General features: G+C 55.5%; 1 protein-coding gene across 1 annotated transcript; it reads right to left on the reverse strand.

Moving 5' to 3' along the window:
- Window positions 1-655: 655 nt before the first annotated feature.
- Window positions 656-22,908, reverse strand: SART3 (spliceosome associated factor 3, U4/U6 recycling protein). The gene is made up of 20 exons (XM_078873844.1): window positions 22,321-22,908; window positions 14,723-14,849; window positions 14,239-14,343; window positions 13,286-13,470; window positions 11,982-12,087; window positions 10,901-11,025; window positions 9,646-9,801; window positions 9,136-9,274; window positions 8,634-8,741; window positions 8,358-8,435; window positions 7,815-7,873; window positions 7,143-7,252; window positions 6,244-6,356; window positions 5,538-5,614; window positions 5,198-5,348; window positions 3,962-4,246; window positions 2,798-3,078; window positions 2,019-2,171; window positions 1,461-1,642; window positions 656-983 (listed from the first exon to the last, which is right to left on the reverse strand). Exons 1-20 carry the CDS (start codon window positions 22,531-22,533, stop codon window positions 764-766), a joined length of 2,973 nt encoding a protein of 990 aa, XP_078729970.1. The 5' UTR covers window positions 22,534-22,908; the 3' UTR covers window positions 656-763.
- Between the last annotated feature and the right edge of the window lie 567 nt (window positions 22,909-23,475).

A 23,475-nucleotide genomic window follows, 5' to 3' on the forward strand; every position in this document is an offset into this window, starting at 1 on the left:
GTATCTGCTCGCTCTTAATTTCGCAAAAGCGGGATATCGCAGAGTTCCCGCGATCTGAGATCTGTTCCAAGCGATTTCTGGCGTGGCACAGTCGAAGAGGGCAGCACCCTCACGCGCTCAGAATGTGGGTAACGTTGATCGCACGGCAGTACAACTGATAAGTTGATTCTCGGAGTTGGAATTTGGCCGGATCATGTGCGGAAGAAAATGTGTTCTCGGGTGGGTGGCTCATCTCCATTGGCAGCAGTGGCGAGCCAGCGGAGACTTCACAACCCCATGGTGGTGGTGGCCAGATGTTCCGTAGGCCGACCACTTACAAGTAGAGCTCGTATTGCCAACGGCACGTTGACGATAACACCACTTGGCCCGATTATAAGCAAATACAAATAGGTCATCGGGTCACCGGGGCCAACGCCGTGCTAACGCCACCTTCACCTTGAAATCCCTCCCACCTTTCTGCCACATCGCTTCCGTGTGACAAGGGGCGACGGAGGAGTGCGTGGCAACTCCCAGGTAAACGCGAGCCGTGGACTCTTCCGCCGCCCCTCGTGTGTACGCGCGCAACACGAACTCTTCCGAGGACGGTCGAAAGGGAATGATTTGAACGATAAACATTATCCGCCGACGAAACGAATTCGCCGTTTTTGGATCGGGAAGGGCGACTGAAACAAAAATCTGCGAACGGCTGCCACGCCGGTGGTGGGGGGGGGGGGTGTGGGGGGAAGCGCCGGCGGCAAACTCCGAGGGGCGACTGCTCCTCCTCTCACTTCCTCAGCAGCATCCGCGCAAAGTCGGCGTTGCTCATCATGGGCCCGGCGGCGGGCGTGGCGTCGCTGCCGGCCGCCGCGTCGCCGGCCCCGTCGAGCGCGCCCGCTGCCGGCGCCCCCCCCGCCGCCGTGCCGTTCTGGGACTTGCTGCCGCCCGCGTTCCGCCGCTGCAGAGCGCGGGGAACGAGCGCCAGCTGCGTGCGGCCCTTGCCCCTCCTGCGGGGGAGAGAGACGCGTGCGCTCGTTAGCGGAGCGCCGGGGATGCCCGGGAGCTCGGGGCGCGGCCGTGTCGGGTGCCGGGCGGCTCGGGGCTGGAGCAGGGGAAGAAGAAAGTGAGCAGAGTGCTCCCCGGGAACTCTCCCGGGGGATGCGTGGGAAGAGTTACAATGCCCAGGGAAAGCCTCGCTTGCTCTCGGGAGGGTCGTGCGTGAGGGAATGTTTTTGGTCAATTCCATTCGTGAGAGTTTCGCTGTGCGTGGTTAATATATACGCCCGCAGGTTTAACCGGGGTGTCTACGGAGCTCGTACCGTCGACCTCTGCAACGAGCGGCAAGAGCGGCAAACGCGCCCCGCCGCTCAGCCGCGTCGATCATTGGCTAAAGTCACCATCGGGCCGATCATTCGCCCGGGGGGGGCGGGGGGGGTGGAGGGGTTGGGCAGTGGTGGGGTGTGTGGGGCGGGGTGGTGACGTACGCTCCGTACACGCTGCGTGGTGGCATCGCTGGCTGCTGCTGCTGCTGCTGGTCGGTGCGGCGCCGCGCCGGTGGGTTGCTGATGGCCACGCTGACGACGCTGTCCCTCACCGTGGTGCCGTTGAGGTTGAGCACGGCCTGCGCCGCTTGGCTCACGGTCTCGTACTCGATGTACGCCAGGCCCTGCGTAACGGACGCGGACGATGCAAGGCCCAGCAACCTCCAGCAGCCAAATACTGTAAACGCATGTTTCTAAATGTGGAGGGAATAACTTGAGGACCCAGAGATAAATGCACACGACCACAAAGAGAACATGCAAACTACAAACGCAGGTGTCAGGGTCGGGATCGAACCCACGATCTCCTGCATACCTGGCGAGGTCGTTAACATCTCGCCACGAGCACTACGGTCACCGCAGTGCCCGACCAAGCGGTGAGGGGCGAGCGCCCGCGCGCAGCGGCTCCAACGCCGCTTCACTCGAATCGCGATCGAACCGGACCGCCGCCTCTCTCAGGAAGAGGAGTGGGGGAGGGGACCCGCGCCACCCGCCAGGCGTCACCTTGAACTTCCCGGCGCGCGTCGTGACCATCCTCGTCTCGCGGATGCTTCCGTGCTTCCCGAACATCTCCTCGAGCTCGCCCTTGGTGCAGGAGAACGGGAGGCCCGACACGAACAGCTTGTGCTTCTCCAGGTCTGTGCTGTACTTGAATGCCTGCAGGCGATAATTTTGTGAGGACCTTGACGAGGCACGGACGTACGGCCGCCGCCTCCCGGTGATTTCTACGCGGTCGGGCCGCGTGACTCTACCAAAGGGTTTTCAGGGTCGCGCCGCGTTTTGTTCGGCACGACGCCCGACCTTTCACCCCCCCCTCCCCCCCGGCGTGCCCCCCCCCTTGGGAGTTCAGTTTTTCCGAAGGAGCGCCCGGCACGTGGAGGGAAACGTCGAACGTCGCGCCGTACAAAACGCGGTACAACTCGAAAACGCATCGGAGAGCTATCCATCGAGACAAGTTTTGCGAATTAATACGAGAAAGACACCATAACAACCTACATAGCAATCGAATACTCCAACAAGAGAAACAAAGAAGCGAAGGAAGACAAAGATTGAGATGGACTAAAGAATGCATAGTGCAACTGAAGCATCAAAGTATGAAATATAAGAATAGGGTTTAAACTTTCCGGCAATAAAACTGCAAGCGCTAAGATGTTCCAACACCAAATAGAAACCCATTTGGTGTTTGAACGTAAAAAACAAACCAAGGTAGCGATTCCGACCAACGACTCGCTCCCTTACGAGCCGCAACACGCAACATCGACCACCGCGTTCGACTCCCTCGCCTTGTTGGGCTGCTGCTCCTGCTGCTTGGTCTTGTCCACGCAGGGGCTGATGAACATGGGCCGGCCGTCGATCGACGTGCGGTCCATGGCGAGCGCCCCGCGCGCCCCCTCCTCCGTGTCGAACTGCACGTAGCAGTAGCCGCGGAAGTGGTGGGAGTGCGAGTAGACTGGGCGCACCTCCGCGATGGTTCCGCACGGCGCCAGCGCCTCACGCAGGCGAGCGTTGGGGTCCGCCAGCGAGTAAGCCATGTTGCTCACGAACACCGTGCACGACTCCGCGCCTGCGTAGGGCGCGTCGGTGGCGGTGGGAAATTCCACATTAGTATGGCGGGCGGGGAAGCGGCGTGTCCTGCTGAAGGACTGCTGTGGGCTGGCGATGGGTGCAGGAATACTGCGGAGATGATCGATGAGATGTTGACCCGTGAGCAACGAGTCCATCAGTAGGAATGAATCCAGCATGGAGTTCGATGCTCACGACACGGGACGCGGAGTTGGGTAAATTTTTTTTTATCATCGTTCATGCAAATTATATGCTAATGTTAACCATTAAGCTAATAGAGGTATCAAAACTATACTTATAAAATGTAACAAAAAAATACAAACGTAACAGTAAAACAAAGAATCTGTGCATAAATCGAACCGTGACCCTGTATTATTTATATGGATGTGACATTGTTGAGTGATATTGTTAAATTATTCCTGTTGAAGTTGATATGAACGAAAATAATATTGTTGTTTGATATGTGATATTATCGATATTGGTCATTGTTGTCATGTCAAATCGTTGTTTGGTATCGATGTAGTTGATATTACATGATAGATGTTGAGTCATTATTATAAGGGACCACTCACGACCAAGCGGGCGATTGTCCACAGCGGATAACGGGAGGGAGGCGAGGGACCACTTGAGTCGGCTGTCGACGTTCCAAGTGAGAGGCCGCGACCCTCAAAGGAATGGCGCCACCCCACCGTGGTCGCCCCCCCCCCCCCCCCCCGTGATCCGTGGATCAAACAAATCCCTCGAGACGCCGGTGCACGGCAGGCCAAGAGCAGCTCACGGCGAACGCCGCGGCAAGGGGGTCGCACGTTTTGGCGCGAGGGCCCTTCTCTAACTACGCGTGACGAACGAACGAACGAGGGGGGTGGGGGGCAAGGCCATCGTACCCGGGGTGAACTTGGTGGTGGTGGGAGCTTGCTCGGCCGCCTTGCCCTTCTTCTCCGCCTTGCCCTTGGGGAAGCCGGGAGCGGCGCGCGACGGGCCGGGCCTCGCCGACGACCCCGGGCCGGACGCCCTGCCGGCGGCCGACGGGGGGGCGCACCCGAAGAGGCCCAGGCTGGCGTGCACCATGGCGCCCGCGTCGCGGCCCTTCGACTCCTCGTCCTCGTCGTCGTCCTCCTCCCACGGGACGCCGCCGCCCGCCTCCTCGCGGATGCGCTTGCTCGCCTGGGCTGCGGGTCGCCGAGATTAAAGCGGCCGTTCGGTCGAACGCTCGTCCGTCACCTCTTCCTCCCGCGCACGTTTTAATCCCGCGGAGGTCACGCGAGCGGCCCCCGTTGCGAGCCGCTAGCGCCGGCGCGGTTATCCCGCCAGGATGCCCTTCCAGCGACCTTTTAAAGAACTTTCCCAACCGCCCCGCCACCGGAGAGCAATGTTCGTCGCGGGCAAAATGATTACGAGCTGGAATTTTTGCCAAATTCGTACGAAACCAAATGTCGTCAAGTGATTTGGTCATTAAGCGAGTATAGGAAATACACGTTAAAGGCTCGATTCGTTCTGATCGACAGTTACCCCTTTTTCACCCAAAAAAGTACTTTACAATATAAAAGATATGGATATTAATGCATAAAGATACTGACATTATAAACACATTAAAATAAACATGGCTAATCAATGCATTAATGAATATTGACTGTACCGACAACAGGGGAATGGTCGGTAAACCAACACATTGGGCTCTATGGAGGCAGTACACTACTATACACGATACTACTACACACTACACCACTATACGCTACACTACTAAACACGACACTACTACACACGACACTACTACACACGACACATTGGTCTCTATGGAGGCCCTTCGTGAAGCGATTAGTTGTTAACAGGGGTGGTCGTTAAGAGGAGTTCGACTGTACAACCCCAAGTCATTATTGCAAATGAGACTAACCATGGTCCCTTGAGTTCTCGGCCGCTTAAAATCAAAATCAACTTGGAGGAGGAAGAAGACGAGGAGGAGGAGGAGGAGGAAGAGGAAGAAGAGGAGGAGGAGGAAGAGGAGTGATGAAAAGGAGGAAGAGGAGGAGGAAGAGGAGGAGAAGGAGGAGGAAGAGGAGGAAGAGGAGGAGGAAGAGGAGTGATGAAAAGGAGGAAGAGGAGGAGGAGGAAGAGGCACTCACCGGCTTCGTGGCCCCACTCGGGCTCGGCCTTGCGCTTGCCCGAGGAGATGTGCTGCTCCTTCTTCTGGGACTTCTTGCCTCCCTTGCTCTCCAGCTTGGCTTTAGCGCGCTCCTCCTCCTGCCTCTGCCTCTGGGCCTCCTTCTCCGCAGCCTGCGCGGAGAACACGCACAGTCACACACTCATCTGCGCACGCAGCCACACGTAAAGCCACGTGCGCGCACACACACACGCGAAAACCCACGCAGACGTACGACCCGGACGCTTTACTCCGAACGCAGAATCTACAGCGGCGCCACGGGGATTGGGGACCGTCCACGGCAGATCTCGCAAAGTCCTCACCTTGGCCCTCTGCTCGCTCACGCGCTTCAGCTTGGTCTCGATCTTCTGGCAGGCGGCGTCCCAGTCCTCCAGCGTGCCTGCGCACACGCCGACGCGCGCCACAACGGCAACCGCAGCGTTACCAAGACCGTAATGGCACCGCCGGGCATCGTGGGGGCTCCAATCCGGCTTCCGGCCGCCTGTGACACTAGAACCGGGCTCTCGGGGATGCAGCGAGCAGATGGTCTCATCGAGGTCGCCAATGCCGCACATCCGACCGGCACGGTTGGCTACGTACAGTGTAGAAGAAGTTCAACACACGTACGTATGCACACACGTGAAAAAGCTATCACGTTAAATTTGGTTTTGCACTTCTTTTCCTTCCGCATTTAATTTCAGCTCCTGAGAATGAACACATCAATTGAACTATGACGTAACAAAACGTTACTCTCAGCGGCAGGGCGCTGCTGATCTCCGTTGAGAGTCACAAAGGTCACTTGAGAAGAGATCTCGGAAGGAGTCCTTTGATATCCACTTCTGTGGGCCATTGTCCAACACGAATGGTCGCACTGCCGTGCCAAACAAGGCCAAACATTTGAATGCGGGAGTGGTCCTGAAAAATAGTCTTGTGGCCCAGTCAGGGGCTTACCTGGGATCATTAAGAGGATAACATTACGGTATTTTAATTTTTCGGGCGGTGTGTGTGTGGCGAGTGAGCCCAACGCACCCTCCTCCCTCTCGAAGGTGAGCAGCGCCTCACAGATGTGCTCCGGGTAGTCGCTGGTGCACTGCACGGCACGGTGCAGAGCCCTGCGTGCATGCTGCACGTCGCCAAATGCCCTGCGCAGAGCCGCCCCCGGGGTCGCGAGCACAAAAAAAATATACCGTTAAATAAACCACTCGCGTTCTACGCCTCCTATTTCACAACTTCTGACCAGCACAGTTGGCTATGTACGGTGTGAAAGACGTTCAAAAGACAAAGATCCCCCGTGTAGCCTGAACAGACTGTCGGGGCAAGTGCTGCAAGCGAGCACCTATGAAGGGCGACACGGCACACGAGGGGGTGGGTGTGGCCAGCACCACACGCGGCCGCCTTTATCTCCCCAGTGGCAATGATTACACACCGCACCAGGTACTCATTTGAGGCCGAGTCAACCTAGGAGAAGCCCGGTGTTGGCCATGAGCGGAAATTGAACTCGGGTCGACGGGTTCGTAGCGTGGTGTGCTAACCGCTGCACCACCGCTCCCCACACACACGCACAAAGACAAAGATCCCCCGTATAGCCTTAACAGACTGTAGGGGCAAGTGCTGTTAGCGAGCACCTATGATGGCCGGAACGGTACACGAGGGGGTGGGTGGCCAGCACCACGCCCGACCGCCTTTGTCTCCCTAGTGGCAATGTTTACACACCACACCAGGTACTCATTTGAGGCTGAGTCGACCCAGGGGAAGCCCGGGACCGGTTCAGATAATCGTCACTGGTGTTTGCCGTGAGCGGGAATCGAACCCGGGTCACCAGGTTCGTAGTGCAGCGTGCTAACCGCTACACTATCGCTCCCCACCACACAAAAAAAAAGAAAGTCTCGCGCTGTACCCGTGGTGCGGTGCTCGTGGGGAGGCCTCACCTCTCCAGGTGGTAATACTCGAGCCACATGTTGCCGTACTTGGCGTTCCCCTGCGACATCACCTGGTCCCAGAGCTCGCGCGCCTTCTGCACGTTGTGGCAGTGGTTCGCCTGCTCGCCGTGGACACGCACAGACGGCGTCGCGCCGCCACGCCGCACGCTTTTACCTCCGGGGTCGCCGCCGCCGCCGCCACCACGGGGAGGGCTGAACGTCTCGGCCATTGCCGGCAGAGCGGGAGAAGAGCACGTATGTGCGTGTGTGTGTGTGCATGTGTGCGTGTGTGTGCGTGTGTGCGTGTGTGTGTGCGTACGTGTGTCATCGTCGTCGTCCCGAGTGGTGTAGTGCAACTGGGAACCTACCCTACTAGGGACCGACCCTACTAGGGACCTACCGTACTGGGGACCTACCCTACTGGGGATGTACTCTACTGGTGATTTACCCAACTGGGAGTCTACTCTACTTGGTTTCCTACCTACCCAATTGCAATTGGGCCACATCGATCTGAGGTTTACTCAATAAACAAACACTTGAAAGACAAACAAACCAAAACCAAACAGTTGTGAATATGCAAACGGATTTTGGCACCGACAGCTTCCGTCACTCGATTCAAGACATCTCCGCGCGGCACGTTAGAGGGAGCGTTACACGAGCAGAGCAAAAACAACCTCTCACCTCTATCCTGGCCCAGTGCTGCAGGATGGCGCTCGAGGAATCCCCTCCCTCCGCACAGCCTGGAACGCGCAGCACAGGTGGGGGGGGGGGCGCGTTGGCCAAAGTGTCCCCAACACCGCCGCCACCGATTCGACGTCCCACTCACACACACACCATCGGTACCAACCATCGGTACCACCCATCATCGTCGTCGTCGTCGACGTTAGACATGCCCCTTGACGTCGCTCTCAAGAGTAGAGCACTGTGTGCCGGCCGTCACCGCGCACTTTTGTCAAATTCAATAATCACCCGCGAAATGTACTCAATTGGGATAACATACATAGCAGCTACCATGGGCTCCCTACTGCCGGACGAACGCCTGTTTGCAGGCGAAGTGCCGAGTCACCTTGAGCGCACGGGGGACGGCTGCCGCTGGGGGCGTCCTTTCAAATGTGCTGAGATGCGATGTCACGTGCTCTGAGATGTGCCGGAGTAGAGGAGGAAGCCCTATCGTAAGCAAATCAATATCATCATCATCATCTTCAACGGTGAGAGGTTACTCACGCTGCGCCACCTCCTGCCGGATGCTCTCCACTGCACGATGGAAGGTCATCCGCAGCTCCTCCAGCTCCTGGCTCGAACCTGCACACAGCGACCACGAGCACAGACAAGCCAGCTCGGCTGTGCGTTCTGTGAAAGCGATAATTGATTGACGCGTCGGGTCAAAATAATCGACACTGGCAACCATTCAGCACGGCGGTGAACGCCTGTAACCCGAATCCCGGAGTACAGGCCGAAAGCCACAAGCGGCCTACCACCTTACAGGCGTATCGCCCCCACCTTGCGTGAAGTCGACGCGCCGTCGCAGGTAGTCGATGTAGGTCTGCCAGAGCTCCGTGTAGTCGGTGGCCTGCATGAAGCCCGACTCGAGCGCCTTGTCGAACACCTCTGCCGAGAGAAGCCGTCGTTAACGGAGCCGCACAGCCAGAGGCTCGCGAGGAACATTCGTCACTAACACCGCCCTACGATAGACAAATATGCAGCATGCGGATGCTTTGGGGAATGGTCCTGAAGGGAGACGTCGCTAGGGGGGGGGAGGAGACGTCGCTAGGGGGGAGGAGACGTCGCTAGGAGAGAAGAGATACCACGAGGAGGAGATGCTGCATCACTAGGGGAGAGGAGATGTTGCTAGGGGGGAGGAGACGTCGCTAGCGGGGAGGTGACGTCGCTTGGGGGGAAGTGACGTCGCTAGGGGAGAGGAGAAACCATTAGGAGGAGATGCTGCATCACTAGGGGAGAGGAGATGTCGGCAGGGGAGGAGACGTCGCGAGGAGAGACGGACCGCGCACTGTGTCGTGCTCCGCGTGATGCCGCTCCAGAGCCAGCAGGTAGGACTTCCACAGGCTCGTGGCCCAGGGGCAGTTCCTGGTGGCGCGGCGGTGAGCAGGCAGCACCACCTCCTTGATCTTGAGCTGCATGTCCTGCGCGCGACGCAGCCGGCGACACACGGCAACCGCTTGGGCTCGCACGGACGGTGACCGGGGGGGGGGGGGATGGGATGGAGGCCCCCCCCACCATTGTTTCCTCAACAATCAGGCTGTGCACTATAAAAAATTTTTTTATTTTACCAGATAAAGCCCACTGAGCTACGTAGCTCTTTTTCAGGAGCGACCTGGCCACAAATAATAGCTCAACGGAGCGGCTTATCGCGCGGACATTTAGTTCGACTCCGTGAGCCCTGAAACAGATGTCGCTTTACAAATGGTGCGGGTTGCCGCACCGGATGTGAGATGGGAGGGGAGGGCGGCAGGAGAAGCGTCGGCGCACGACGCCTCCTGTGGCGCACACTCACAAGGTACTTGGTGTACTGCGCCCAGAGGTCGGGCACCAGGCAGTTGTCGGCGAGCGCTCGCTCGAACACGAGCTGCACGCGCGCCGGGTCGCCCTCCTTCAGCTCGCACTCGATGTAGGCCTGGTACTCCGCCATCTTCGGGGGCTCTGCCACCAGCTGGGAGGCAAAGACAAGCGGATCGGTTGCTTCTGCTTGGTAACGAGGTCACCGACTGTACGTACTGTATTACTTTTTGAATACGTAGTTTAGTTTAACCAGCAATTACGAAGGCGCGTGTCGATATTTGTCCAGTGGCGAGTGGCATCATCACTTTCCTGATAAGTGTATTGTCTCCATAAGGAATTTATACTGCATATGTAAGTATGCGGAGCTTCCTTTGCACCGTACAAGCCAACTGTGCCAAGCAGATGCGCGGGGTAAGGAGAACACATTCAACACAAACAAAACAGTTCGATAGAAATTATTACCAGAGACTCAACACATTTGTCACAAGGAGAGGTAAGCAACAGGCGATGTTTCCCAGCAATGACGCTTCTTCATAGCACATATGCAATGCGATGGAGAAGGGTCGTTACGTTTAATATGGATTTTGGTTTTTATGGCCGCACGGTGTTATTGAAGAATGCGTGGAGTTGTTTTGTTATTCGGCCTTCAGCAACCACTGCCAACGCAGCAGCAGCGGCATCGTCACCAAATAATTAGCTTACTTATTACCAGGGTTGTCAAAATCATTGTTTTCGCACAGTTATCGGTTTTGCCGCACGTGTACAAAGTGTGGGTACGCCCAACTCTCCCAACAACGTCCGCTCGGTGTGGAAGAGGAGAGACTTAGCCTGCCGGTGTGCGGTTTACACGTTTTGGCGCGTGCCAATCGATGCATTCCTTACTAAAATTCCACTGCTCCCGACTTTTCAAAGTGATAAATAGATGATGAAAACCAGTCATTGGTTTACCGGTCATAAGTTACCAAACCATACTTTTATTATCGAGCCAACACAATCACGACCTGGGCCCCAGGGAGCCCAGCAAAGGACCTAGGCAAGCCAAGGAACGACCTCGGCCTACGACGAACTTTGGATGACCCCGACTGTTTGCACGTGCAACGAAACGAATTTCCATTAAAAGGCGCTTGAACAAAGTCGCTGGGTGTTGGAGATCCATGGCGAAGCGACGAAACACACCAGCAATGCGTTTACTGGAGTCGTCGTGCCGCGCGTGTTTTGGCGGCACGTGGTGGGGGTGGGGGGGCGGTTACCAGGGCGTTCTCGAAGGACTTGTACTTCTCCAGCTGCTTCAGTGCCTTGCCATGCGCCTGCCTCACAGAGGCCTCCACGGGGCTCTCCAACCACTCCTCGTACTCCGTGAAGCACGCCTCCATGTCTGGAAAGACGCGCGCAAACAACCCCCACTCGCAGCGTGAACTCACGTGACTCGCGTACTACAACGACAACAACAACACGCGTATTGCACGACATGCTTCTCTGTGACTCAAAGATTCACCCGTATAGCCTTGACAGACTGTTGGGGCAAGTGCTGTTAGCGAGTAGAACCGATGAAGGCTGGCACGGCACAGGAGGGGGTGGGTGGCCAGCACCACGCCCTGCCGCCTTTGTCTCCCTAGTGGCGATGTTTACACAACCGACAGAAGTACTCCTTTGAGGCTGAGTCGACCTAGGGGACTGGTTCAGATAATCGTCACTGGTGTTGGCCATGAGCGGGAATCGAACTCGGGTCGCCAGGTTTGTACTGCAGCGCGCTAACCGGTACACTATACTCATACACACACTCACTCATAGCATACATCTACCGACTGATGCTGGTACAGAAAATGAGTAGCACGAACCAATGGTTCTCGACCATACAACACCCACTCAGCACGAATCGGCGTCTCACAATATACGCACTCACAGCAAGCCTCCAGCGGTGGATCAGGGTCACGGTTACTTGGTGATGCTGCTGACGCTGCGTTGGTGGTAGTGCAAAAAAGCACAAACAACGAAGCTACTCAAAACATTCGTCAATAAGCACTGCGTGACCTTTAAAAAAAATGGTTTATAACAGGCGACGTTATGGGTAACGGCCCTTCTTCACAGCACATAGCCAGCCAGTTAGAGTGACTTGTGATCTTGAAGGTCACGCAATTAAGCTTGAAATGTTTTTTTGTTTAAACATTCATTATTCTTTTTCGATGCATACATAGATCATCTTTAGGGGGAGTTATTGTGACCCACAGTTAAGAGGCACTCGACCAGAGAGACGGACGGTGACAGCGGAGGACAGACGGGCGGGACGGAGAGGTTGTGAACAAGGGCTCTGTTGTTACCGCTTGGACTCACCCATGAGAGGCAGAGACAGCTGGCGGCGAAACAGGGTGTTCAGGCGCTCCGTCTGCGCCTTCAGCTGCTCCTGCTGCACGGCGCTCAGCACAACGCCCAGCACCGGCTGCGCTAGCGCAACACGACGGCACGGGCAGCGACGCGCAGAGGCACACACAAGAGCGGTGGTGGTCGTCGCTGGTGTTGGCCGTGAGCGAGAATCGACGCGAAAGAAGTTCAACATACATACGTACACGGTGACACACCTAGGCAAAAGACAAAGATCCCCCACCCCGTATAGCCTGTAACACCGTTTTGCCAAGTGCGATGTTTGCGAGCACCTACGAAATGCCGGCACCGCACACGAGGGGGTGGGTGGCCAACACCACGCCCGGCTGCCTTTATTTCGCCAGTGGCGAGGTTTTCACATCGCACAAGGTGCTCATTTGAGGCTGAGTCTACCTAAAGGAGGCCCAGGACCAGTTCCAATAGTCGTTCCTGAACTCGGGTTGCCGAGTTCGTAGCGCAGTGCGTGAACCACTGAGAAACAGCGGACACACCAAATGTGACGCACATGAGACGCTCCGAAGTGACGTACTCAGTGACACCAAAACACACACACACACGAGATGACACACAGCAACAGACCAACGGTGATGCACAGCGACAATAACAACCACCACCATTCGCCACGAAGCGGCGGTGAATGGGGCCATCCCTGGGCCGATGGGCACGCTCGCTAATGGTGGTGGAGACACATCGGAAGACTCCCCCTCGATCCACCCCCTTCCTTCTACTCCCAGCTACACTGGACTGGACTGCGCTGGCCTTAGCGGCATTGTAATAAAAGTAGTACAGTATTGATTATTATAGAGTAGCGGTCATTTATGTGCGTGGCCGCTGCTAGTGCTACCCCACCACCCACCCCAACCACTTCCCACCACCCCCCCTGCCCACCACCATCCCCACCCCCCACCACCCACCACCACCCACCACCACCCCCCCCCCCCGCCCACCACCACCCCCATCCCCACCCACCACTACCCCCCATCCCCACCCACCACCATCCCCCATCCCCACTCACCACCACCCCCCACCCACTACCACCAACTCACACCCACCACCAACCTCCACCACCACCCACCACCACAACCCCCCCCCCCCAACTACCACTCCCCCCACAACCCCACAACCCCACAACCCCCCCCCCCCACTACCACCCCCCCATTACTCACCCCCCCCACAACCCCCCCCCCCACTACCACCCCCCCTTTACTCCTCCCCCCCCCCGCCCACCACCGGACGGGCGACTACGGAGCGTGCACCTGCATCATGCCGAGCACGGCGTTCTCGAACTCGCGGTAGGCGTCCCACACGGCGCTGCCCTTGGTGACGTGCAGGCCGACGGCGGTGAGTGCTCGCTCGAACACGGCGCGCACTCGCTCCACCCCGCCCGCCTGGCCCATGCCGCCGATCGAGTACTGCGCGTACTCCAGCCAGATCTCCGGACCTGCGGCCACACGAAGACGAAGAGCCACCCGCCGCGTAGCCTTTTAACGGCAGATGCGCTTTCTGCGGACGTCTGGAACGCTTCTCCCTTCCGATATGAGGAAGCCGCTGGAGCCGTGCACTTTTAAATCACGGAGATTGAAAACTAATTTCTTTAGAACTGCTTCTTGCGTTGAGTTTGTTGTCCTTCCCCACCACGTCCGATTAGCACGGATGGCAACGTAGTGTGCGAAAGAAGTTCAACATACGTACGGCACGGCACACGAGGGGGTGGGTGGCTAGCACCACGTGGCCACACACACGCGCCCACACACACTCGAGCGTAATATACATAGGGATGGAAGTGTTTATATATCATCCAAAGCCTCCCGCAAATCACCTGACTTCTGTGTGGCCACCCCCAACTCTCAACCCCCCCCTCTCCCTGTGAAAACAAAACGCCGCTCCGATTGTCAGCTCGCGTCTGCCCCCTCTTTCCTTCTCGCTTCTCCCTCCCCTCCCATCATCGCCCGCTCCTCCTGACATCTTGGCCCGGTCATTCCTTCTCCCCCTCCTCCCCTTTCCCGGCCCGACGTTCGAACTGGGCCGAGTCAACGGAGTCTCCCTTCGCCAACAACCCGTCGTGCCGAGGCGATCGCCAAGAGGTACACCGATTAGAGAGTCTTACAGCCTCTCGACAGGACGTCTGACCTAAAGCGCGACCCGGTCGCAGGCAACGCACGGAGCCACTGCTCACACGGGGAGAGTGTGGAGAGGGAGGGACACTCACACAGGTAGTCCTTCACGGCCCTCTCGAACAGGCTTGACACCCGGTCTCGCTCCGCCTCGTCTGTGCCCATGCGGATCTCGTCCTTGAGCCAGTCCAGCCATAGCTCTGCCGGGAGAAGCCACGCGGGAGGACGCGCGGGGCGGGGGCGCGGAGGACATGCGGGGAACACGCGGGGAACACGGGCGGGACACGGGAGACACACGGGGGACACACGGGGGGGACACACAGAGACGAGAAGGAACACGCAAGAACATGGGGACATACACAAGGATGCACAGGAATAGACATGAGCGTACGGAAACAGACATGGCCATGCGACACCAGTTATCTTTCCTTCGATTTCTATCTCCGTCACCTCTGTACTTTATTTTGCGTGTATTTACACGTTCTGCTTTCCGTCATTTCGGTGACCCCCCGGATTGCTCTCGACCCCTCGCCTGGCTTAAACGGGACAACAGAATGAACCTTGGGAGCGCGCACTCACCCTCGGTGAGCGGGAAGAGCTCGCTCATCTTCTGCCGTGCCTTGGCCAGCCTCTCGAGCTCACCGAGCTGCTGCAGCAACTTGATGAGGTCCGTGTGGCAGTTGTAGTCGTGGGCATTGATGGAGAGCTGCACCAAACAACGCAAACAACAACAATAAACAACGCAAACAAAAACAATAAACAACGAGGATTCGCACGGCATGTAAAATACGACAGCATCTCAAGGCGCTGTACAATTTTGTTTTATTACGAATGTACACGTACAGCCCTTTTGTCAATCCACTGCTGGATGAGCACCTACCATGGGGGGGTGGGTTGTTTGACCACACTGGTCAGTAGCAGGTTGGTGAAAGTGGGTGGGGGAGCAACTAAGTAGCAGCATAGTACAGTACAACATTGTATTTTGCTGCAGCAATCCCTTGCTGACAACGTGAAAACCTGCAGCAGCCGACAACTCCTGTGACCGCCTCACCCGGTGCCCCCACTGATGTCCTCTTCTTCCCCCCCCCCCCAACCAATGTGAGCAGTTACTACTGACTCTATAGTAGATACCACTGACTCTACAGTATGTAGGGTGTGTATGTAGCGTGTGTAGGTGTAATAACTCTATAGTAGATACTACTATTGTATGTAGCACTCACAACTTACCCCCCACCCGCCCCCCCCCCCGGATAAACACGACCGGCCTCTTGGACTTAATCCATCTATAGCGCCGGGTGGACAGAGGCGGTAGGGGGGTGGGGATTTAAGACACTTGCCACCATTGTTTCAAACCACCTTGTCAATGATAACGGAAAAAGCAATTCCTGGTGTGACAGGGCACCCCACCCCCCCGCTCGGCAAAGGGCCATCAATTCCGCTCGAGCCGGTGCCGTTACTCAGGGCGAGCCTCTGGGGTACGGCGCTCCGAATGAAACCATCAAGTGTCATCAACGCTCGCGATGATCTGTGCCGCGGACGAATGAATCGTTTAAAGGAGATCGCACCCGCGGGCGGGAAGCCAAGGCCTTGGGCCTTTCACAAACAGCCACCGCAGGCCGTCCCAGGACGCGCGCGACACCATGCACAAGAGGTTTTTGTTGGGTTAGATCGTGTAAATAACATAAATGTGTCGTTGAACCCGCCGCCACAAGACACGGACAATTAGCAAGGTTTGTCACGTAAACAAAACGTGCCAATTCGTTACTGGTTCAGCACCAGCGGTGTGTTGGAGAGTAAACCCACAACAGCTACAATTCATGCACATTGGTGATGCAACTGTTGCAAACGGCAAGGAGGAGGTGCCAGGCGAAACAGGGCTAAACAGATACAAGCGTCGCACCCAACACCTACCGACGATTGACAACGACGACAATAATTCACAACCCTTGAATGAGGGTTCTTCCCTATGCCACGTCGGGATTAATTGACCATAAATTTCACGACGTTGGGCCTGGGAGGCCGAGGGCCGGATCGCACATCACTCGCCACTGATGTATTCGCCGCGACCACGGGTGGAACTCGGGTCGCCAAGTTTATAGCGCAATCCGTGAACCGCTGTGGTTGGTTCAGTGGAGGTTGGTCAAAGGTGGGGAAGCAGAGACCTCGGAGCGTTTTACACACACGCGTGCATCTATGTATGTTGAACTTCTTTCGCACCGTACACAGCGGGGCCCCACAACAGCGTATGTGTACGACACCCGTAGTATGTGCAGTGGCGGTCGTCCGTCAAGATCACATACCCAGGCTGAATCCTCCTTAGCTTCTGAGCTTCCAATGAGATCGATCCCATTCCAGGCGATCTGGTCAAAGGCCATGGAGGTTTGTACGAAACAATAATTATAATGTTTAGCCCTTTCATCCAATCCACTGCCGTATTGAGGCATCCACATGCCGCAGTTAATTTTGTTCACTTACAAAGCGGTGAACCATCTTGCCCCTGCCTACATCAATGACATGCTGCACCCACGTGTCCCCTCAAGGTCCCTAAGATCTGGGGATGCAGATCTTCTCTGCATTCCCAGCTGGAGACTTCTTCGGCCCATGTGTGACCAAAATTTTTCCCGTGTAGCCCCCAGGCTACGGAACGCCCTTCTATAAGATATCAGCGATCTCCGAGTCTATGGACATTTTTTTAAAGCGTCTTAAAACCTATTTATTACGCTTATTACATTTTTTGTTCATTTAGTAAATGGATTATAATATTGTATCCTTAGTTTAACACGTAGGCTTTCGCGACCAATATCATCCAAAACAGGTTTTTTGTAGGTTAGATTGCGTAAATATATAAATGTGTCGTTAAACCTGCCACCATTCAAGATTGTAAATGTTGTGGCTTTGCTCTCCAACACACCGTTGTGCTGTACTAGTGACGCATTGGCATGTTCTGTCTACGTGACAACCCCTTCTAATTGGCTGTGTCGGGTGGTGGCGGGTTTAACGACACATTTATATATTTTCGTGATCTAACCCCAAAAAAAACTCCTTCATTATGGATATTTTTATGCCGATTGTCTCCTGCTGCTGTGTCCCGTACAGCGCTTTGAGATCCTTGATGAAAAGCGACAAATAAATAGTATTATTATTGTTGTTGACTTCAGCGTGTGCGTTGGCATGGGAACGGAGAACAGCAGGCGAAATATCGCTCTCGAGAATTGGCAGGTAACCGGACCGACTTCACAGGTTGACGATGAAAACGGCCGAACACGGATCGGCGTTGCCGATGCGCCGACCAACTTTGCTGCAGCTGGGCGCGGTGGCGTGCCGCTGCAATCCAACAGGCTCCGAGGCGAGGGTCAGCGGATCGTGCGCGGATTTTGTGAAACTCGCTGTGGAAATGAGGTGGCCAGGAGACTCGCCGGGCACGGAGGCAGAGGTCGGATACGCGGCAACATCGGATGTGCGAACATCGACAAAAAGTGCACGACCGTGTGTGCACAAATAGGTTACTGGACGGAAATAAATACAGCACAAACTGCGTTACACGCGGGAGGGACGTGCTTTTCTGTGCTTGAGAAGGGAGCAAATGTATGTATGTATGTACGCGAGATTAAGAATACACTGTCGTGCGTGAACATCTAGCAAAAATTACAGCTGCACCGCACACAGGCACCGCGCACTGGGTGTGGGCGGCTAATCTCGCTTTACTCGCCATTAAACTGGCCACCGACAAGCAAGTATTCATTAAAACCGGTGCTCGCCGAAAGATCTTCAATTATTTTTCTTGCAAGCAAGCTTTACCTTGACACTCGGATATAATCCGCACGTGGGTAATTGAGAGTTGACTTTCACTGTCCTCAGCAGAGCCTCCGCTGCTTTGCTCGTCCCCTTGTTACCGCCTCTTTCTATTAACGAATCAAAACCATTCCCCGCAATACCGAGTTGCTAAATGTTACGACATTTAAGCTGTGTCACGATAAGCCACAAACTCGGTGGCTGCGATGCGCATCAATCTGCTTCGACGTTTCAAAAATGAAAATAAATTTCTCCCAATCCGAATTGGCCGTCTGGCATAACATCCAATATGCCAAAAAGCAAGGTGTGCCACGGCACGTGCTGGTGGTTAACTTGGTAAAAGTGCGGCGCGATGCCATCCCATGCCAGAGCAAGCAGCGCCAGCACCGAAGCTCTGTACTAAGTTTGCCACGACACCATTTTTTGCAGGATACCGTGCGACGTAAAATGTCACGCTTTGACCATTGTCGTCACATCGGTTGCTCTTAACTTGAGAAGTGTTCATATTCTTGGTTCTTTTGGTAAAGTCACGTAGAAGGGAATAAAATAAAATTCTCACGACGGCTGCTTGTGTTGTGGCCCGAAACGTCGTGAGAATTTTATTTTATTCCCTTCTACGTGACTTTACCGAAAGAACCGAGAATATGAATCCCTGCAGTCACGAAAGATTTAAATCGAAAATTGAGAAGTGTTCTTCTCATTTTCACATGTTGTTTTTTGTCCTTTGACGTACATCAAGCACAAATGCCGATTCCTTAAATGTGACTCTTTATCGGGTGCCACTCAAAATCCATGTTTGTTGTTTGCAAGGCCCCACTTCCTGGTTTTTATTCTTTGCTGTTTAACTGTAGGATGGCTGCGTACGGCGCAAAAGAAGTTCACCAAAAGCACACACGGACGTCCAAGGTTTACTCAGTGCTCGAAAGAGTTGAAATATGCATGATGGTCGATGCACTCGAGAGGCATGGCGGAGGCATAGATGCAGAGAAGAAGAGGAGGGGATCCAGCACATCCTGTAAATAACTATGAACAGAGGAGAATGAGATTCTCAACGGGTGACTTTTACATCAAAGGTAACCATTTGGGAGGAGGGTGTGATCCAATAAAACTGACACTTCACTTTTTCCGGCACATGCTGTCAAAAACTGATGTTGTCACATTATCGACATAACCCGTCGATTACTCTGGATAAAAAAAAAAGTTTGACAAATCACTAATTTTATTGATAGTAGCCATTTCATTGCACAAATGATCTGTGTGCAAGTACCATTACGTCTTTGCTTTGCCCGCGTCATGTGACATCTTGCGCACCCTTGCAAACCGTTCCATCTCAATGAAGGGATTCACCGTCCGGGCGAAATATTGTAATAATAATTTCCTGGACAAATCCCCGTTATTTCCACGAAGGAAGAACATCTAGACCATATCCAGCTCGTGGTGTACGCCAGCGGTGGTGAGCCAGCATTGCTTTGCGCGCCGCTCAATCTACCGGCTTCTCTTCAGCGTGATTTTCAATTTGTTCCCCATTTTTTTTTCACGGTCTACCCACGAAAGAAAATTCCATTACACGTGAGGCACGGCGGCGCATCCTGCCTGCGTTTATTCCGAACGCGTGATAACCGGCGGAGACGGCGTGCGCCCGGCTGATGGTTTGTGTAAGAAACACTTTCAATTTCTCCTCATTCCGAGAGACGGACGTGTAAAGGAGACATTGCCTGCTTATGTGGTTTGTTATTGATCTGCTCAAATATGGATAACTATTTGCTTTTAATCTAAAAAAGGAGTAGGAAACGTGTAATGATTTAAGACAATCTAAATGTGGGCGTATTCAGTTTCTATTCGATTTTTTAAAACGTTAAACATTCCTAATTGCACTGAAACTTGAACGAGTTGGAATGCTTACGAAATGTAGGAACGACTCAGCACATAACAGGTGCCCCTACCTGCTGCAACACTCATGGGCCATGAAGATTGTGATCACCAATTTCAAACCGTGGACCACACAGGAACACCACTGCCAGCTTTGACCTTTCTCCGGCAGCGTTACAGATATTTCTCAACTCAACAATTACCAATAACAATTTCGTTAATAATTTTAAAACACCTGGAAATGCACTTGATCTCGTTAAATCTTGAAAGCACGTTTGAGCCTGGATAGTGCTTGGATGGGTGACCACCATGCACACGGCAGGCTGTACTATACAACTGCGGGACTGTGCGATTGACAGCACAGGGGGAACAGTGCGGCAAACCTCTAATTGTTGTTCTGTAGTATGCTCCCCCGCCTTCACCAACCAGCACTGACCAGCGTGGTGAAGTATGGCCAAACAACGTCGATGATTTACCCAGACGTGGGTAGATCACAGGAGTGGAAGTGTGCTGGCAAAGATGCATGTGGACATGCACACGATGTGTGCATGTGTGTGCATGTCCACATGTGAATCAAACTTAGGTTAACCAGGTTCACTGCCTCTGCGAAAATAACGATGCAAGATAATTGTGCAGGGTGCTAATGCATTGTTACAAACACATTCCTGCGGAGGGAGCTGGTAGGAACGTGGGGTTGCTCGGTCAATGGCCAGGGTCAACGGCGGCGTGGTGTATTCCGCAAATATGCCCGACTGTGAGGGCGGGCATAAGCCGGCGTGAGTAGGTTAAACGTTGAGTTTTATAGGGCACCACGGAGTGACCAGCCCCTCGACACCCAGCCCCACCCCTCCCACCCCCCACCCAGTCCCACCCAGTCCCTCCCCTCTCTACCCAGCCCCACCCCTCCCAATTTTTTGATGCACGACGGACGGACACAATAATCCCCTGTGGGCTGGTGGAACCATGTGGTTCCTACCAGTATAAAGATGGCGATACATATTTCTACAGATCACGGTCACAAGTGCAGTGTGCTGATGCATGATAATGTAATGATGAATGGCAATTGTGCAGGGAGCTGATATATCGGATTCTGCAGGGTGCTGATTCATGAGAATTCTGCAGGGTGTGAATGAATGAAATTCTGCCTGCTGTTGATGCGTGGAAATTCTGTAAGGATGCCGATGCACGGGAATTCTGCATGGAGCTGATGCGTGGTAAATGTGGACGATGTTGGAGCCTGATCGTGGTGCAGGGTACCGCCGGTGCATAGGAATGTAATAATCATGCATGGGAATTCTCCCTTGGGAATTCTGCATGGGAATGCTGCTGCTGCTGGGTGTTATGAGGCCGTTTCATGAAGTGTCACCGCCCCCCCTGTCCCCTTACCATCTCCCCCTAAATGCTGGGCGCCCCGGTGCGCCCTGCACAATAGGAACGGTGCAGCATTAGCGGGTGGCAGCAGCAGCAGCTGAGCGGACAAAGCAGTGGCCGAGACAATGCGGGGGGTATCCCAGAAGCGGTGGGGGGGCTCGCGAGGGACGCTCTGCAAGGGCCGCCACGCGTCCGTCGCGACCCCCCCCCACTCTCACCTACAATTCGGCCCCCCCTCTAGCACATTAAGCGGATTTTTTTCACTCTCTCTCTCTTCCCTTAACTTGAGCACCGCTATGAATGACAAACTAAAGTGGGATACGTACACTTAAGCGGGAAGGCGTCCAATCATTCACATGCGACAAGAGCCATCGTCCCAGGACGAACAATCAAAACATTTCGAAAACCCAGGAAGCCACGGGGGGGAGCGGTGATGCAGCGGTTATCGCACATCACCACCCATCGACAACTTGCAAAATCGCCATGCACATACCAGTATATAAAGAAAAAAAATCACCATTAATCACAATCTCCCTGGGGGAACGGTGGCCCAATCGAGGGTTAAGGCATTGCCCTGTGACCCCGGTTGACCCGAGTTCCATTCCCGATCACGGCTAACATCAGTGGCGAGTTACATCTGATCCGTTCACCGACACGCACTGACCAGCCCGTGAAGTGTGTGTGGTCAAACAACCACCACGGCCTTTCACCTCGCAGTCGACTTGACAAAGGGGTGTACGTTACAATACAAAGTGTTTACAAAAACATATACAAGGCACAGTTACGGTGACCTTGATTCACAGTATAATCAAGCCGACTTGACCCCGACGCCACTCTTAACGCGACCCTAACGCAGTTTATTGTGCCCGAGCTACAGAGTGGCAACAACCCGGGGTCTCGACTACCCCTGGTCGTGGCCCGACTTGAACGCAGCACATCGCTTGACTGGGGGGGGGGGGGACGACGACGACACACAACCCCCATGAGTTGACCAAATGCCTCGACCGCCACTCCACAGCAAGTTACCCCGCACCTGAACTTAGCACCACCGACCCGAACCACGGCACAGTTGACCCAACCTGACCCAGGTTTCGATCATTCCCCCACCCCCCATCCTTCCACGACCCGGCCCTCGTGGTCCCCACCTGCTCCTCCAGCCGCTGCACCTCCGCCTCCTTCTCACTTTCATCCGTCTCGGACTCCGAGTCGGAGTCGGTGCCGGGCCCCGGTGCGGGCCCCGCGGAGCCGGCCTCGGAGCCACTCTCCGCCTCCATCTCCTCCATCTCCTGTTCGTCCTCCTTCTCCTGCTGCTGCTTCTGTTCCTTCCCGGGCAGCTCGTCTCGTTCCTGCTCCGCCATGGGGATCACGACCTCGGCAATCCACTCCTCTGCCTCCCTTCTCCCCTTATATTTTCCCGGGAGCGGGTCTTTACTTGGCTGGGGTGTGTGGGGGTATATCCTGGCTCCGGGCTCAAGGCCCGTGGCTCAGAGCTCTGAAACCCAGCCGCTTCCTGCCTTTAGGGTCCGACTGCTTGCTGGGTTTCAATGCTGATTTGGTGGAAGGGGGGTTCGCAGTCCAACGACGCTGCCTCGAATCCCAAGGCTTCGTGGAAGGCTGGGGGTTCAAGTCGGTGGCTCTTGGCCGCAAAGTCCTCGCGAGGCCCCGCGCTGCACTCCCCCCCCTCCTCCTCCTCTCGCAGTAGTCCCCGGACTCGGAGCGAGAGACGCAGTCGAGCGCGCAGCGCAGCCGAGAGGCGGCGCCACGTGCGCGGGGCGCGCGTCACAGGCTGAAGCCGCGCCTCGGCCATCTTGTGTTGTCTCCGCTTTCATTTATTGGGCGAGGGGGAGGGGCAGTGGGGTGGGGAGGGATGGGCAGGGCGAGGGTGGGGGTAAGAGGGCGGGGCGGTCCCACCGCTCCCCTTCTGGTGACGTCACCGCAGCAGCTCTCGCAATGCAAATCAAACGGGAGCCCCACACCACCACCACTTCCTCACGCAATATGGCGCCCGAGCCGGCCTCGCGCCGGATCACGTGACGGCGGCTCTGGGCGGGCGCGCGCTCGCTGAGTCGGGGGATGAGGGGTGGGGGCGGCCGGGGTGGCCGGGGGGGGAGACCCCGCGCATAGCGACTCGAATTCCCACCGCGCACCGGCGGCGCAGGGCCCGGACCGCGATTTCCCATTGGTCGAGAGGCTCGGGGGGCGGGCGGGTTGGTCGGTGGGGGCAGATTAAGCCAATCGCGTGCGAGGTACCGCCCCCCCACCACTCTCTTCCCCCGCCCCCCTGACGTTCCGCGGGCCAA

The sequence above is a fragment of the Lampetra fluviatilis genome, chromosome 37 (genome assembly GCF_964198595.1).
Source record: "Lampetra fluviatilis chromosome 37, kcLamFluv1.1, whole genome shotgun sequence".
Taxonomy (NCBI): Eukaryota; Metazoa; Chordata; class Hyperoartia; order Petromyzontiformes; family Petromyzontidae; genus Lampetra; species Lampetra fluviatilis.